This window comes from Pan paniscus, chromosome 8, assembly GCF_029289425.2.
Source record: "Pan paniscus chromosome 8, NHGRI_mPanPan1-v2.0_pri, whole genome shotgun sequence".
NCBI classification, from domain to species: domain Eukaryota; kingdom Metazoa; phylum Chordata; class Mammalia; order Primates; family Hominidae; genus Pan; species Pan paniscus.
Window position 1 is genome coordinate 115,460,479 of NC_073257.2, and position 16,856 is coordinate 115,477,334.

Sequence of the window (16,856 nt, forward strand, 5' to 3'; positions counted from 1 at the left end):
TGCAAGATGGGGAAGAATCCACGTCTCACTCAGTCGGGCTGCTCTCCAGAGTGGAGGCTTCTGCCTGACCTGCAGAGGACGTGGAGGAATATTTGCAGGGTAGGTAGGGGAGAGTAGTCAGGGGCGGGGTGGGGGACGAATGGGAGGGCAGATGCGTTGTTAGATGAAGAAAACGGCAGGTGGGTGGGGGCCAAGGGCGACCCAGCCCTGCCCACAGATAACCCAGGCTCATTGGGAAGTTAGGGAGATGAAGCAAACACTCCAGACGATGCAAGCGCTCAGGGCACAACCCAAGAGAAGCCAGTAAATCACTAACCGCTGTGGTCATGGGATGCCTTCCATCTGCCGAGATGGTTTCTATCCAGTTATCTCATTTAACCCCTCTGAAGCAGGCCCCACAGGGAGTGTTTTTTATCCCCATTTGGCAGGGAGATAACTGAGGCCCACGCAAGGCCTGGCTTGCCCATGTAGGGATGTGGCAGAGCCGGGACTTGAACTGGGTGTTCTGATGCCAAAAGCAACACCTTTCCCATTACCCTCCAGCTGGTTTAAACATAAAAGGAGGCAGGAAGTCAGAGGAGGCTGAGGTCAGTGGGGGAGGATGGAGGCCAGGAGGGCTTCTTGGAAGAGAAGACTTGGGCTGGGCCTACAAGTTCCAGGAGGGCCCTGGCACATGGGAATGAAGACACATGGGACGGGCTTCCCACCCTCAGGGGCTGAGGAGGGCTTGGAGAATAATCTGAAGGGCCCATCCTGGGCCAGAGCCCAGGTGGCCTGACCTGGTCCAGCCCCATCCCCCCTGTGACTATAAATGGGTTTGCACACAGTGTTTTCAGTTGCATTTGGAGTTCCTGACAGGCTCCTCTCTGCACACCCGATAAGGCTAAGGCCCCAGCGGATTCCGTCCCAGCCGTAAATCACCATAATCCCTGGGTATTTTCAAACACTGATTATGGCCCCTAAATTCAATTGGCAGATTGAGATATCCCTTCATTTTATTCTTCCTGAATTTTTTTTTTTTGGTAAAGAGAGAGAGGGAGACACAGAGATTCATCCAGAGATCTCCTGAGGTGGGCGTGATCTCTCCACCTTCGTTCACTGCCTGTCCTCTGAGATACTCCCCTCTACCCCAGGTAGCCTCAGGATCAGCTTCCTTCCCTGCCTCCTCTTTCCTCTCCGCCTCACTTCCCGCCCCTCCCTCTCTCCATCACCTGCACCTTTACTGCACCTGTATCTTTCTGGGCTTTTCTCTCTCCCTTGACCTAGATCCTCTCACCCTTCTTGCTTTCCCTGGTCTTGGTGTCCTTCTCCCCGCTGCTGTCTCTCTTCTGAAGAAAGTCGCTGTCCATCTTGGTGGCTCTGAGGCTGGGCCAGTCTTTCCTGGGGTGACTGTCCCCCAAACCAATGTCTGATCTTCGGGGATTTTCTGCCAGGCCTGCCCCTGTCCCCTTTGTCTGAAGCCTGTGGTCAAAGCCCTCCCAACCTTACCTGCTCTGTGTTTGTTCCTTAGACCAGAGGCTTCCCAGGGTAGCTGGCACATAGTAGGTAAGCAGGTCAGGCCATGGATGGGTTGTGTCCCCAGACAGAGTGGAGGCAGGGGCTGGTGTCTCTCCCCAGTGGACGGTCCTCCCTGCCCTGACCAGAATCCAAGCCCACAATGGTGCCCATGCCATGGCCCCAGCAGGCCCTCCTCCCTGTTATGGTGCCCATGCCACAGCCCCAGCAGGCCCTCCTCCCTGTTATGCTGGAGTTCTGCAGATCACCTCTTTCTTTGGGGCGCCCTGGCCCAAGCCCAGGCTGGTATCATCAAGAATAACAGCTTCCTTCCTCCAGGGAGAAGGACCCGCCAGCAACTAAATAAACACAGGTTTTATGGGGTGATTAATACATGGAAAAAGAAGCTCCTATCCCAGTATCTCAAGGTCTCCTTGCTCCTCTCAGAAATGTCAATTCAGGAAGAGCAGCTGTGAGTCCCAGCAGGACTTGGCTGGCGGGCCAAGAGCCCACTTACAGGGCGCTCCAGAGCATCCCTTGGTGCCTACCACTGCCTAGGCACTAAGCGGGGGCAGGTGGGAGACAGAAGAATAAAAAACCCAGCCCCTCTCCTGGAATAATGTTTTCCCTGGGGGACACATCATATAACTGATGCAAGGTGGCCCAAGTTCAATTCTGCAATCAAGTGTGACCTGAAGAGTAAAACTGTGTGTATGTGTGGGAGGGGAGTGCAGCTAGAGAGCAATCCAGGAGGACTTCCTGTAGGAGACAAGTTTTAAGTCAGGAACTAAGTGAGGTGAAAAGAATGGATTGGTTGAGGAACAATTTAGGTCAGACAGGGGGGTGTCCACAGGTGCAGAGGTGGGGAATTGGCGGTCAGTAGGGGAGCAGATCCAGGAGGGGAAGGAATGAGGTAGAAAGGTAGTGGGTGACTTGTGGAGGTGAGGGGTGTGCACAGGTGTGGGTATGTGTATGCATCACAGGGGAGAGAGCCATGAGAGCTGAAAGCTTCCAGCAGCTTTTGTGCTGTCAAGTTGTTCAGTAAGAGGGACTGGCTGGTTGACAGTGGAGAAGTATGAGACCCAGAGATGGGGAGGGGCCTGCCCAAACTCTCCCAGCTGCTCATCAGCCAGGCCAGGCCTGGAACCCAGATCTCTCAGGCTGATCTGGGAGTAAGGTCAGAGGGAGGAGGCTATCAACACATCTAAATGGTGGGGCTGGGTCCGGGAGGGTTCTAGGAGGGGATGAGGTGGGGGCTCCCGAGGGCTTATGCATTCTATTCCATCCCTTGCCATGCACAGGTTCCCAGGTCTTGGTAAAAGACCCACGCCTGCCTACTGAGGAGAGAGCTGTATGGAGACTCTTAGGATGGGCTTCCAAGGGTCATGTGCTGCTGGGTGGGTTCTCCAGGCCCCCTGGAGATAGGGGCCTAGGTCAGGTCCCCTATCCAGGGTGTGCCTCAGCTTGGAGGTGCTGAGCATGGGTGATCCCCAGCCGAGGACCACACTGCCATCTGGGCCTTCTGCTTCCCAGGCTAAACCAATATTTACCCTCAGCTGTGGCTGCTAGGGGCCAAGAGGCAAATATTAGTTTAAGGAGCCTGAGCCAGCTGTTGGGCTGGGGGAAACAGCTGAGGCTGCCGATCATGATTTCTTCCTCTTTGATGATTTTCATTTCTTTTTGATTAAGAAAAAATCTTGCTTTTCCTTCTGCTTCAGAGGCTTTTCTGGTGCTTCCTTTCTGCTTACCCCAAATTCTGCCAGCTATATCAGTGCCCCACACCAAACCCTCCCCTCCATTAGGAAGCTTTCCCAGACCTCCCTCATTCAAAATGACCCTTCCTCCTCCTGACCATCGGAAGCACTTGGAGACCGAAGTGGTATAAGCAGCTTTGAGTCATGTATTGTCCTGCTCTTTAAAGATCCAGCATATATCCTCTTTGTATATAAAGGAAGGTATTATTGTGCCCATTTTGTAGATAAGGAACAGAGGCTGAGAGAGGTCTGATAACCTGCCCAAGGTCACACAGCTGGCAGTTGGTGGAGCTGGGATTTGAACCCAGGAGCTTGGGCTACATTACCTTCCAGCTTCTCTAGATGTGAGTCCATCTGATCTCCCTATTAGGTCTGGATACCCGACAAGAGCGGGGACAGTGGCCCTCCTGTGCCTTCCAGAGTCGAGCTTACGAGAGCTCAAGGCATCAAGGATCAACTGCACATGTTGGGCACAGATAGGCCACCAGGGCCCCAGCAGTGCTGGTACAAGGAAGAGGGGCAGTGCAGCACCCAGGATGCCAGATTCAGTGGGGAAGGTCGGTCTGCCTGCCTTATAGTTCCCCGGAGGCTCCCGAGGGCTTTGTCTGGTTCGGTTATTCCTGTGCACTCTAGTTTTCTACCACAATGAATATATATCAAGTTGAACCATATGTAATCACCAGTATTGGACTGTTTTTAACTTACAAGAAAGGCAGTCTCATGTTTGCCCCTAGCATCTCTTGGGCCCAAGAGATTGTACTGGGGCCTTGGAGAGAGTGGTGGGGCTCAGGGTGGGGTGTATGTGGAGGGAGGAGCTCGGGCCTTGCAGTATTGGGGACAATGCCTTCATTTAAGATGCAGGAGACCCACTGAATCAAGGCTTGACTTGGCCACTCACTAGCTCTGGGCAGTTCTCAGCTTCTCTGTGCTTCAGCCTCCTCATTATTTGGGCATAATTATACACACCCCACTTACCTCACAGATGTGGAAAGGCATTTACACAAATGAGAAGGGCTTTTGTCTTTAGGTTAAAAAGGAATACCTAATTTAAAGACACCGCCCTCCACGGCCAAAAAAGCCAACCCCTCAAACCAGCTCTTCAACTAGAAGAGGGAGCCTTGAACCCAGGTCTCTGTATCGGGCTGAAAGGAAAACCATGCAATCGAAATTGCTCCTTGGAACAAGATCTGTGCTTCTCCAGCTGGGTTCCTTGGAACACTGGGGTTCCACAGAGGTGTCTTGGAGGCTGCAGAGAAGGCCAGAGAGAGGGTGAGGGGATAGGTGCTATGTCCACCTCCTAGACTTCAGCCAGAACTTGGGGTTCTGTTGGACAAAAGGATTCCACTGCTTTTTAAAAAAGTTTGAGACCCACTAGACCAGATGATTCTATAAATCTATGAGATCCCATGGCTTGAAGATTCTCTGAATCTTAAAGTCTGTGACTGTGAGTGATTTTAGGATGTTCTGCCCTTCCCTCTGTGAGCCCCAGAAAGCATGTTTGTTTCTCCTAAATTTCCCATGGTTGGGTTTAAAGGGAGAGGGTGGAGGTGGGTGCTGGGAGGGGTGGAGAACCCCCTTGCCTGTCTAAGCCAGGCACCCGCCCTTCCCGGCTCCCTCCCATGCCCCGTGCCAGATGCGGACCAGCAGGAGGATGTTTGTGGAGACAGTAAAGGGCTGGCAGCGCCTCCCAAACAGGGGCCAGCAGATACCTGCTAGCAAGCCAGGCGGCTGCAGGCTGACCTGTGGTTACAGATTAGCCAGTGCTCCGGATGTGAGAACGTCAACAAATGGGACTCTCAGGCTGACGACAAGCTCTGCCTCAAAGGAGGCCCTGGCCTGCCCTGAGGTCCCCCACGCCCAGGTCCTGCCTTGGTTACCCTGCACTGCTGGCAGCGTATGGCAGGGCCGGGTGGCTTTCTGGGCAACAGCAAGCCCTGGGGCCCTCCTCAGTCTGTCTCCTCCCCCTCCCACTCCTGCTCTTCACCAGGTGTTTGCTAACAGTTTTCTCACCTGTCAACCCAAACCCTCCTGTGTTTCAGCTCAGGTCAACTCCTGTGTCTTCCAGAATACCTTCCCTAGCCCACTCTGAAACAGGAAGGGGACTTCAGCCTTAGTTGGGGATCTTGATCCTAAAGGGGTTATTTATTGTAAAGGAGAGAAGACTCAGAGGGAGCCCCAAGGAGGGTATTTGGGATACATATGGATTCCCACCAGGAGAGTTTTTCTAAGTCATAGTTATTCCAAGGTGGGGAATAGGTAGCCTTGGGAGATGGTAAACTTCCTGACCCTAGGGCCATTCTAGCCTCTAGCCGAGAGATTGGCAGGGATAAATGGATTTCCTAGTACCTTTGTTCCTCGAAAGTCCTGTCTAATCCTAGATGCTAAGACTCTGGTAACTAAATTGTATTCAAATGTTTTCCTGACTTCGGGGCGGGCATGGTGGCTCACACCTGTAATCTCAGCACTTTGGGAGGCTGAGGCCAGCAGATCACTTTGAGCTGAGGAGTTCGAAACCAGCCTGGGAAACCTAGTGAAACCCTGTCTCTACAAAAAATACAAAAATTAGCCAGGCGTGGTGGTGTGCATCTGTAGTCCCAGCCACTTCGGAGGCTGAGGCACAAGAATCGCTTGAACCTGGGAGGCAGAGGATGCAGTGAGCCTAGATCGTGCCACTGCACTCCAGCCTGGGGAACAGAGCGAGACCCCGTATCAAAAAATAATAATAATAAAAAAAACATGTCCTGCCTTTAAGCCTTGCCCCTTCCACTGACTCTTGGCTCCCAGGGCCCAGTTCCTGGCTCCTCCCTCTCCCAGACTCCCTGCCCAGGGCTGGGCACACAGTAGGTCAGTGAGTAGGGCCCCCAGCACCACCTAGAGGAGGGGAAACACATGGCCGGGACCTCCCTGCCCTGGCAGGGCCTGCTTATTTTTGCTCTGGCCCAGGGTGTCGGTAGAGCCACTGCTGGGCACCAGAACAGGCAAGAGCTGAAGACTGACAGGTTCTTTCCTGAATGATGGGACATGCAAGGGGAGTCAGCTTAGCGGCTTCTCCTCATGGCCTTGTGCCGTCTCTGTTCCCATCATAAACACCTCCAAAGCAGGTGGGCACATGTCCCGGCACCGATTATGTAACTTGTTGCTTCCGAATGTGGGGCCACCCCACTGCTTGGGGTGAGAGGTTGCCCATCTGGTTTTTCTAAGCCTTACCCATCAAGTGGTGCAGTCTTGGGCCGAGGTTGGTCCCATGGTGTTCTCCCATGGCTTGGGGCCCCAAACACTGCCCTGACCTCTAACTTGGTATCGGCTCACTCAACTGTGACCTTTGCCGTCCCTTCTGCGGAGGGTGTTCTAACCAGCTCCTGTGTCTCGAGTTTCATCTATTTCAGGGCTTCGACACAGCTGGGCTCACTGATGGGATGGTTATTTTGGAGCTGCTGGCTGCCTGCAGCTGCTCCTGACCCTGAGGGGTGGAGAGGGAGAGAAGACAAACTTGGGCTGGGCACTGGCCCTAGGGATTCGTTCCGTTTTTAGCTGTTTCCCAGCAGCTTTTGTCCCTCCCCTCCCAACTCTAGCAAGATTTCAAGCAAGGCTAAAGGGATCCTCTTCCTACCCCCTTCTCTTTGTACATCCTCCACTGTTTCTCCTTTCTTCTTTATCCTCTCACCTCTACATTTTAGCTGCTGCTTCTTGGTCTTTGGTGATTTCATTCAATGAGTATTTCCTGGGTACCCATCATGACTGATGTGAAATCCTGCATTAAGGTTCAAAAAGCCCATGGTCTAAGGACAGGTGTACCTGACTTTTAGTTGAGACTGTGCTCAAGCCAAGCAAATACTAATATCTGAAGTTATCGGGTAGCTTCTGGGTGCTGGGGGTGGTCCCACTTTACCTCGGATCTTTCCAACAACAACTCAGGGCAGGTATTATTACCCCTATTCTCTAGGTGAGAAATTTGAGGCTGGGAGGAAGGTTGCTTACCCAAAAGCCACCAGCCAAGTGCTGGATCAGACATTTAAACCTAGGCCTGATCCAGACCTGGATCACCCCAAAGCCCATGCACTTTCTTCTGAATCATGTGGCATTTCACATGCCAATAACAACGGCTTATATTAACCTAATGACTGTGCCAGGTCTCCTATTAGGTGCCCTGTGTACCTTACTCCTTTTCATCCTCACAGCGTCTCTTCTAAGGGGAGTATTAGATACAGATTTTATGTAAATCAGTAGATGCTGATTTCACTGCTGAAGAGGCCCCAAGAAGTTCAGCTATTTGTCCAGTCATATAGCCCTGTCATACAGGAAATGGCAGGGCCAGGATTTGAACCTAGACTGATGACTTCAAATTCATTGCACTTAACTGTGCTCCTGTCCTGCCTACTAGTATATGAATGTTGGTTACTGAAAAAAACCTAATGTACTTTTAGGTTGCATTATTAGAAGTATAGCATATATACCAAGGGAGGTGATGGCCACACTATGCCTTGAGCTGGTTGGTGCACATCTAGAGTACTGAGTCTGGTTTTGTTCATTATCTAAGAGGTGGGAAGGTATGTGGGGAGTCTGAGTATTCCCTGAGAATTGTCTTCAGTACTGGGCTGATAGGCAGCTCAGGAGGTAGTGGGTTAAATACAGGGAGGTAGATTTTGGTTTAAAAGAAGGAAATACTCTTTAAAGACAGATTAACTCCACAATGGAACAGGTTGCCTGGAAGTTAGTGAGCACCTGGTAGTGTGCATGTTTAAGTAGAAGGGGACTCCTGAAGGGGCAGAGAGACCAGGATAGCTTGCATCCAGCCCCATTAAGAGCTCTGTTCTGAGGGTCTGCCCAGCCCCAGGAGCTCTGGACTGATTGTCCTGAGGGGGTGGTGTGGGCCCTGTGACAGCTGTGTTCCTGGAGGCTCTGGCTGGACATCTCTGAGCGACCTGATTCCTCTTCTCCCTGCTGTTACTGCCCCTTCCCCTCTCTGTCTCCCACCCTCTGAAGTTCCCAAGGGTCAGTGCCTGGAATCCCAGAGGGGTGAAGGAGCAGGGACTGTTCCCCAGGGTCCAGGTCAGCCCACTGGCTTTCCCCCACTCTGCACCATTTGTCTCTCCTACCTCCCCCCTGCACAGGCCCTCCTGGCCTCTGCCTCTGCCTCTCTGCAGCCCCCCAGCCTCTATGCACCATCACTGTCACAGAGTCAATTCCCTGGAATAATCACATTTTCTGGCCGGCTCCCTCCTCCTCGCCAACACGATTCCAGGAAACCCCAATCAGCCAGGCCCCAGGAGGCTTCTCCAGAGCTTCAGGAGGCTTGGGGGGAAGGGCCCACACCCAGAGCTTTCTGGGGGCCAGACAACACAGTTCCTGGAAGGGGCAGTGAAAGGGTGAAAGAAAAGAGGGAGGTTTAGTGACCATGTCTACATTCAGTTGGAACTGAATTTTGGCCTCTGCTGTCCCTACCAGACCAATCCCCCAAGCTTTGCTGTCATACCTGAGAACCCCAGCCATCCTTAACCCAGTTCCTGAAGAGACAGCACAGATTCTCCCTTGGAGAGGTTCAGAGAGAAGGCCCAAAGGAAGGGATCGGTCCATGGTGCGGCTTACAGTGGCACCAGGCATATTTGGAGAGATTGACTCACGCAGAAAGGCTTCAATAAACAAGGAGAGTCTGGAAGTGAAGAATGCGGCATTAGGAGTTGGACAGACCTTTTTTTCAATCCTGGATCTGCCACATGGCGGCTGTCATAACGCCGCTGAGCTTTATCTGTAAAACGGGAACACTTCCACGGGCTGCCGTAAGGATGAATTGCAGGGGTAATTCATGGAACATGGTGATCACTTTTATTGAAAGTTATAGGACTCCATAAAGCAGAACATAACACAGCCATTAGAAGAATATGGTGTTGGAAACAGTTATTGGCATGGAGAGGTGTTCAGATGCTGGGGATAAGATGGAAGGAGCCCAGGAGTTAAATTTTTGAAAATTTTGAAAAAAGCTACCAGGGTTCTTAGCCTGGAGTCCTTGCCCATGAATGGCTTCATGTAGTTCATGAATGCCGAGAAATTATCTGCAGAATTTAGTGAGAATGTTCATTTTTCTGGGGAAACGGGTCAATGTCATCACATTTTCAAAGTGATGTAGTACATATAAAAGGTAAAAAACAAGTGATGTTTATATAGCATGACTCAATTTTTGCACTAAAAAAGGTAACCAGCTGGGTGTGGTGGCTCACACTTCTAATCGTAGCACTTTGGGAGACTGAGGCAGGAGGATCGCTTGAGCCTAGGAGTTGGAGACCAGACGGGCAACATGGCGAAATACCGTCTCTACCCCAAAAATACAAAAATTAGCTGGGCGCGGTGGTGCATCCCAGCTACTTGGGAGGCTGAGGTGAGGATGGCTTGAGCCTGGGAGGCGAAGGTTGCTGTAAGCTGAGATATCTCCACTGCACTCCAGCCTGGGCCACAGAGCAAGATCCTGTCTCAAAAAAAAAAAAAAAAAAAAAAAAAAAAAAAAAAAAAAGCCAAACAAACAAAAAACCCAAAAATACAGCCTTTAAAAAGGCCAAAAGATCATACATCCAAATATTAAAAATGCTTTTCTCTGGGTGGTGGGCTTATAGGCGATTGTTTTTTCTTTTTGCTGAACTGAATTTTCTACAAAATACCGTTTTATATTTTGTATAACTTGTATGATTTAAAAAAGAACGATGAGTTTGATTCCCTGTTAAGCCACTTTCAAAAGGGTATCTTGGATAGATCTACTTCTCTCAGCCTGTGTCCTGACATGGCAATGGTAGCCTCAAAAGGTGATTGTTAAGGTTAGATGAGACAATGTACGCAAAGAGGGTGTCTGTGTGTGTTTGCTGGGGGGTGGTTGCTCCCTGGCTTTCCAGGATGTTAGGCCTTCGTCAGTGCACTCGACAGACGGTTACTGTTTGTCAACAGAATGCTTGGCGCTGTTCTAGGTGCTAGGGATAAGACGGAAGGAGCCCAGGAGTTAAATTTTTGAAAATTTTAAATTATAAGGAATACACGTTTACTGTAGAAAATGAGGAAGTACACATATGCATATAGCAAGCACCTGTGAGCATTTGGAAGCATCCATATGGTTTCAGTTTCGGTGCTTCCCCCCACCTATTCCTCTGCTTAAACAGATGTCCTGCAAGAGTCGTTTCTTGACTGTGTTCGCTAATTTATGTCACAAGCATCGTGTGCGCCATTAGCCATCCGGGATTGTAACGGTGCGCGCGTAGGGACCGGACAGCGGGGCGCGCCGGGGCCGCCTCCCGTGAGCCCTGCGTGACACTGCCCCGTGTCTCCCGCGCAGATAGCGAGCTGGTGCTCCCGGACTGTCTGCGGCCGCGCTCCTTCACCGCCCTGCGGCGGCCGTCGCTGCGGCGCGAGGCGGACGACGCGCGCCTCTCGGTGAGCCTATGCGACCTCAACGTGCCGGGCGCGGACGGCGACGACGCCGCGCCGACCGCCGGCTGCCCCATCCCGCAGAACTCACTCAACTCGCAGCACAGCCGCGCGCTGCCGGCGCAGCTCGACGGCGACCTGCGTTTCCACGCCCTGCGCGCCGGCGCGCACGTCCGCATCCTCGACGAGCAGACGGTGGCGCGCGTGGAGCACGGGCGCGACGAGCGCGCGCTCGTCTTCACCAGCCGGCCCGTGCGCGTGGCCGAGACCATCTTCGTCAAGGTCACGCGCTCGGGTGGCGCGCGGCCCGGCGCGCTGTCGTTCGGCGTCACCACGTGCGACCCCGGCACGCTGCGGCCGGCCGACCTGCCCTTCAGCCCTGAGGCCCTGGTGGACCGCAAGGAATTCTGGGCCGTGTGCCGCGTGCCCGGGCCCCTGCACAGCGGCGACATCCTGGGCCTGGTGGTCAACGCCGACGGCGAGCTGCACCTCAGCCACAATGGCGCGGCCGCCGGCATGCAGCTGTGCGTGGACGCCTCGCAGCCGCTTTGGATGCTCTTCGGCCTGCACGGGACCATCACGCAGATCCGCATCCTCGGTGAGTGCCCGCAGCTGCGCCTGGGCGTATGCCTTTCCTGGAGGCGGGGACGATCCGGGTAGGAGACAAAGGGCGAGCTCCCCTTCCTCCAGGCTCATGATGGTGTTGCTAAGGAATCACAGACACCTAAGGTGAGTTCTGGGCGGGACTTGGTCATCTTGTCAGTGGCCCTTATATGTCACCTGGGAGACTCACCTGGGGGGTGAGGCGAGGGAAAGCGCGGATTATTGAGTTCGATGCCCAGAATCAGATCAACCTATAGTCTCACAGATACATAAACAGTCCAGAAGCACACAACCCACTGACCACTCAAAAATGAGAGGAAAAGGCCAGGTGCGGTGGCTCACGCCTGTAATCCCAGCATTTTGGGAGGCCGAGGCGGGCGAATCATGAGGTCAGGAGATCAAGACCATCCTGGCTAACACGGTGAAACCCCATCTCTACTAAAAATACAAAAAATTAGCGGGGCATGGTGGTGGGCGCCTGTAGTCCCAGCTACTCGGGAGGCTAAGGCAGGAGAATGGCTGAGCCCAGGAGGCGGAGCTTGCAGTGAGCCAAGATCGTGCCACTGCACTCCAGCCTGGGCGACAGAGTGACACGCCGTCTCAAAAAAAAAAAAAAAAAAAAAAGGTTTCCCCCAGCAGTTACCTGAGTCTCGGTTACCATTTCTCCAAAATGGAAATAAAGGTCCTCACCTTTAAGGAAGTTTGTGAGTCCAAATGAGAAAAAAAGGTTGGAATGTCAGTAGTCAGGTGGTGCAGGGTGGTGTCTGGTTGGGGGACTCGGGGGAATCCCTGAGCAGGCAGCCTTGGGGGAAGTGGGGCTGCAGAGTTCTGGGCCTGCCTTTTCTCGGGGGCACAGGGTTTGAAAGGACTGGGGGGATGTGCATTGAGTTAAGAAAAGAAGGGAGGAAGATTCTTTATTGGAAGACTTCTCAGAGCCTTTAATATGCACTTTGATTAAGGAGACGGTGATGGTGGTTTTGGTGTAGAGTTTTTCCATACTAATTTGACCGGAAATCTTTTCACAAAGTGTCTCCTGGTACCTTTGTACCCCAGAGTGAGCAGGTATTCATGCTTTCCAAGTGCCGGTCTTTGAACCAGCTCTGTGAGACTGAGCTGGTTTCGTTAGACTTACCTGGAGGACCTATTAAAGTGCAGATTCTTGGACCCCCCCTCTAGAGATTTTAATTCGGTAGACCTTGGACAGGTTCTGGACATCTGAATTGTTTTTCTTTAGTAAGTATGCTTACCCAAGTTTGGAGACCCCTGGGCCTCACAGCCCCTAGCCTAGACCTCAGCCCAGGAGGCTTGATAGATAAGATAATGTGTGTAGATGAGTGAGCATGAGGTAGTTACTCTATGAGATTGGCGTACTGTGTATAGGCACATGTGAGTAACTGAATACACATATGTTAATGCATGTAATGCTGTTGGCTTGTGAGAGCATGAGAAATCATATAAAAAACATTGGGGACTTCCACCTCTGGAAGGAGACCAAATGAAGATGGAGTGAAACATAAATAAAAAGGAAATGAAAAGCCTGGGTGCGGTGGCTCACATCTGTAATCCCAGCACTTAGAGAGGCCGAGGCAGATGATGTATGGCTTGAGGCCAGCAGTTCAAGACCAGCCTGGCCAATGTGGCAAATCCCCATTTCTACTAAAATACAAGAAAAATTAGCTGGGTGTGGTGGTGCACGCCTGTAAGCCCAGCTACTCGGGAGGTTGAGGCAGGAGAATCGCTTGAACCTGGGAGGCAGAGGCTGCAGTGATCTGAGATGGCGGCACTGCATTCCAGCTTGGGCAACAGTGAGATTCCGTCTCAAGAAAAGAAAGAGAGAGAAAGAAAGAGAAAGAGAGAAATCAAGCAAGCAGGCAAGATGAATCAGGCTTGGGTGAGAATTCAAGATGGAATAAAAAGAAATTAGGCTGGGATGCAAAAAAATAAAAAATAAAAAATAGTCAAGCTGATTTCATTGACCAGGATATACTACTCCTCAGGGCAAGGAAATTACATAAGAGTAAGGTACTTTCTTCCCTCAGCACCATCTAATAATAGCTAAGCAGCTTTCCAGTAAGGCTTCTGTTGCCCAAAGAGGTTTGCTAGACTGGAGCAAAGGGGAGGCTTAAAAAAAATCCAGATTTCTCTCTCCCAAGAGGAGGATAGGCCAAGGTGGGTGTTGAAGAAGAACCACCCAGAATTCAATATACATTCAACAAAGTGCTCCTGATCTGTTTGGAAAATTGGGCATCACAACCAGCAAATTGGTGTTTGAAGATCCTGACTGACTTCAAAAGAATAACTAACCAGTGGCAATGTATGAAGGGTCATTATTAACCTTATAGAGGAATGCTTGGCTTTGTGGCTAGCCTAAGTATACTAAGAATAGAAGGTTATTTCCTTCACTCATGTGTATCACAAAACATACAGCCAGTTCCATACTTATTGGTGAAACATCAGAAATATTCTCATGAAAGTCAGGAATATAATAGAGATGGCTTACAGATGTTGTTCTGAAAATTCTGGCCAATGCAACAAGGCAAGAAAAGTAAATAGGAGTTGTGAATTCCTGAAAGAAGGAGATGATAATTAACTTGGAAAAATATTAACACAGTAAGAGAAACCCTGTGGGCATCTATTGAATATTCTTAGAAATAATAACACAACTAAATGAATTAGAATTAATAACTACAGATAAAAAAGATCTCATTGGGCACTTAGGTGTGTGCAGGGCATTATGTTAGGATTTGTAGGAGAGTCACAGGTGAATACTATTTCCTGTTCTAAGAAAGCTCATGGGCTGGGCGCGGCGGCTCACACCTGTAATCTCAGCACTTTGGGAGGCTGAGGCGGGTGGATCACAAGGTCAGGAGATCGAGACCACCCTGGCTAACACGGTGAAACCCCGTTTCTACTAAAAATACAAAAAAAATTAGCTGGGCCTGGTGGCAGGCGCCTGTAGTCCCAGCTACTCAGGAGGCTGAGGTAGGAGAATGGTGTGAACCCGGGAGGTGGAGCTTGCAGTGAGCCGAGATTGCGCCACTGCACTCCAGCCTGGGCGACAGAGCAAGACTCCGTCTCAAAAAAAAAAAAAAAAAAGAAAGCTCATGGTTTCACTGGAGAAACAAAACTGGAGTCCTGGGCACAGAACAAATATTACCCCAGCCTTTGTGGTTGTGTAGTTGTATGTCTGTAGTGCATGTGTGTGTGTACTTGAGGGAGTAATGTGGTCTGGGGGTAGTCAGGGCGGCCCAGAGGAAGGAGTTTGAGGACAGCCATCAGAGGCTCCCTGGACAGCCAGCTCTTTGAAGTCAGGGGCTGTCTCTAGCTTTCTGTCTGCACGGGGCCTGATGCCTGGTAGGTCCTTGGTAAGGATTTGTTGAAGGGAGGAGAGAAGGAAGGAGGGAAAGAGGGAGGCGAGGATTGTTAAAAAGGAGAGGAAGGCCGGGCGCAGCGGCTCACCCCAGCAATCCCAGCACTTTGGGAGCCGAGGCTGGCAGATCACGAGGTGAGGAGATGGAGACCATCTTGGCCAACATGGTGAAACCCCGTCTCTATTAAAAATATTAAAAAATTAGCTGGGTGTGGTGGCATGTGCCTATGATCCCAACTACTCAGGAGGCTGAGGCAGGAGAATCCCTTGAACCTGGGAGGTGGAGATTGTAGTGAGCTGAGGTCGTGCCACTGCACTCCAGCCTGGCGACAGCGAGACTCCGTCTGAAAAAAAAAAAAAGAAAGAAAGGAGAGGAAGTGAGTGACGGAAGGAGGAAGGAGGGGAGGAGAGAATCTATGATCAGAACAAGGTGGGAAAAAGTGAAGGCACTGCAGAGGTGCCATGCAGAAAAGGTGGGTGATATCTGGGGACAGTGGTGAAGAGCTCAGGGCTCCGAACAGGAGGGTGAGCTTGCGGGGCAGGGGAGATGGTAATATACATGCTCCGGCCCAGGAAGCTTTGCAGAAAGCATACATGGGGAGGGGCGGAGGTAGGTGCCAGGCAGGGGCCTAGTTTGGAGCTGCTGTTTTAACAAGAAGCAAGCAGGATATGACCCTCCAGTTCATAGGTGAGAACAGAGGCCAGGCTGGGTGCTGTCTGGGGTCAAAGTCTTTAGCTGATTAGCTATACTCCACGGTGGTAATATCAAATGATCCCCGCGCCAGCCTGCAAAATCCCGCTCTTGGCCCTGTGGCTGGGCTGTGTGGTCAGGCCTGGGAACCCACTGTGAGGGACAGAGCTTTCTCCAGTTTGGCCTGGGCAGGCAGCTAGTGTGTCCTTCCCTCCCTCCCCTTTCACAGGCTCCACCATCCTGGCCGAGCGGGGTATCCCATCACTCCCCTGCTCCCCTGCCTCCACGCCAACCTCGCCCAGTGCCCTGGGCAGCCGCCTGTCTGACCCCTTGCTCAGCACGTGCAGCTCTGGCCCTCTGGGTAGCTCTGCTGGTGGTAAGTAGGCTGGCTCCTCTGTTCCTTGGTGACCATGTGGGACTGCAGCAAGGATGCAGCCTTTGTGTCCGGGCTGGGAGTGGAGAGGAGCTGGAGTTGGGCTCAGTAAACTTTTGTTGGGGGGTGATTTCTGGGGTCATCCCCTCCTGTCCCCTAGCTGGGCAGTGCCAAAGGGTAGCTCAGGAGGGACCTACCTTAAAAGATTCTGGACCCTTTCCTTCCTCCATCTTGCCTTCTTTTCTCTCACTGCCTCCTAGCCACTCTGTCCCCTCATCTGGGGTTGGAGTGGGTCAGAAGTGGGGCTGCTCAGAGCTCAGCCTCTTCCCTTGTGCCCTGGAAGTTGGGTTGTCAGGGTGAACAGGCAGATCCTGATAAATGGAGGGGGACACAAGAGGCCGGGGAGCTCTCTTCCCGTGAATCCAGCGCCGGGTTGGGCCATGTCTCCTCCTGACTGGTGCCCCCTTGTCCTCAGGGACAGCCCCCAATTCGCCAGTGAGCCTGCCCGAGTCGCCAGTGACCCCAGGTCTGGGCCAGTGGAGCGATGAGTGCACCATTTGCTATGAACACGCGGTGGACACGGTCATCTACACATGTGGCCACATGTGCCTCTGCTACGCCTGTGGCCTGCGCCTCAAGAAGGCTCTGCACGCCTGCTGCCCCATCTGCCGCCGCCCCATCAAGGACATCATCAAGACCTACCGCAGCTCCTAGCCCATTGCGGTGGCCCATCCCGCATACCCATCTTCTCGGGCTTCAGCCCAGTCCCAGCTGAGGAACAAGCCAGTGGGGCCCCTTCTCTTCCTCATTTTGGAAACTTTTCCTCCTCTATTAAACATGGGAAACTGAAGCCCTTGAAGGTTTGGGGAGAGGGGGGTATCAGGCAGGGAGGGGGCAGAGGCAAATCGCCGGGCAGAGGGAGGGGAGGAGAGGAGGCCGCACTCTCCCTGTCTCTCCCGTCTCTGCACCCAGCTCCTCTCTGCATGCTGAGGGCTAAATTGGGATCTCAGCCTGCCCTAATCTTTCCCCATCTGAGGCAGGTTTCTAGGAGGTGTCTGTAGTCCATGTGGCACCTTTGTGAGAATTAGAAAACATGTACCTTCCTCTGGGCAGCTGCAGCCCTGAGCCCGGACATGTGGCCTGGCTAGTGCAGCATGGAGTGGATTT

The 16,856-nt window shown here is 52.1% G+C and overlaps 1 protein-coding gene across 2 annotated transcripts in view; it reads left to right on the top strand.

Moving 5' to 3' along the window:
- NEURL1 (neuralized E3 ubiquitin protein ligase 1) overlaps nucleotides 1-16,539 on the top strand; it is a 96,842-nt gene extending 80,303 nt beyond the window's left edge. For both annotated transcript variants that reach the window (XM_034931427.3, XM_034931428.2), the window contains exons 4-6: nucleotides 10,561-11,250; nucleotides 15,546-15,692; nucleotides 16,165-16,539. In XM_034931427.3, coding sequence (XP_034787318.1) covers nucleotides 10,561-11,250; nucleotides 15,546-15,692; nucleotides 16,165-16,403 — 1,076 coding nt within the window. In that variant the 3' untranslated portion in view covers nucleotides 16,404-16,539. The remainder of the gene's footprint in view (nucleotides 1-10,560; nucleotides 11,251-15,545; nucleotides 15,693-16,164) is intronic.
- Nucleotides 16,540-16,856: the final 317 nt, after the last annotated feature.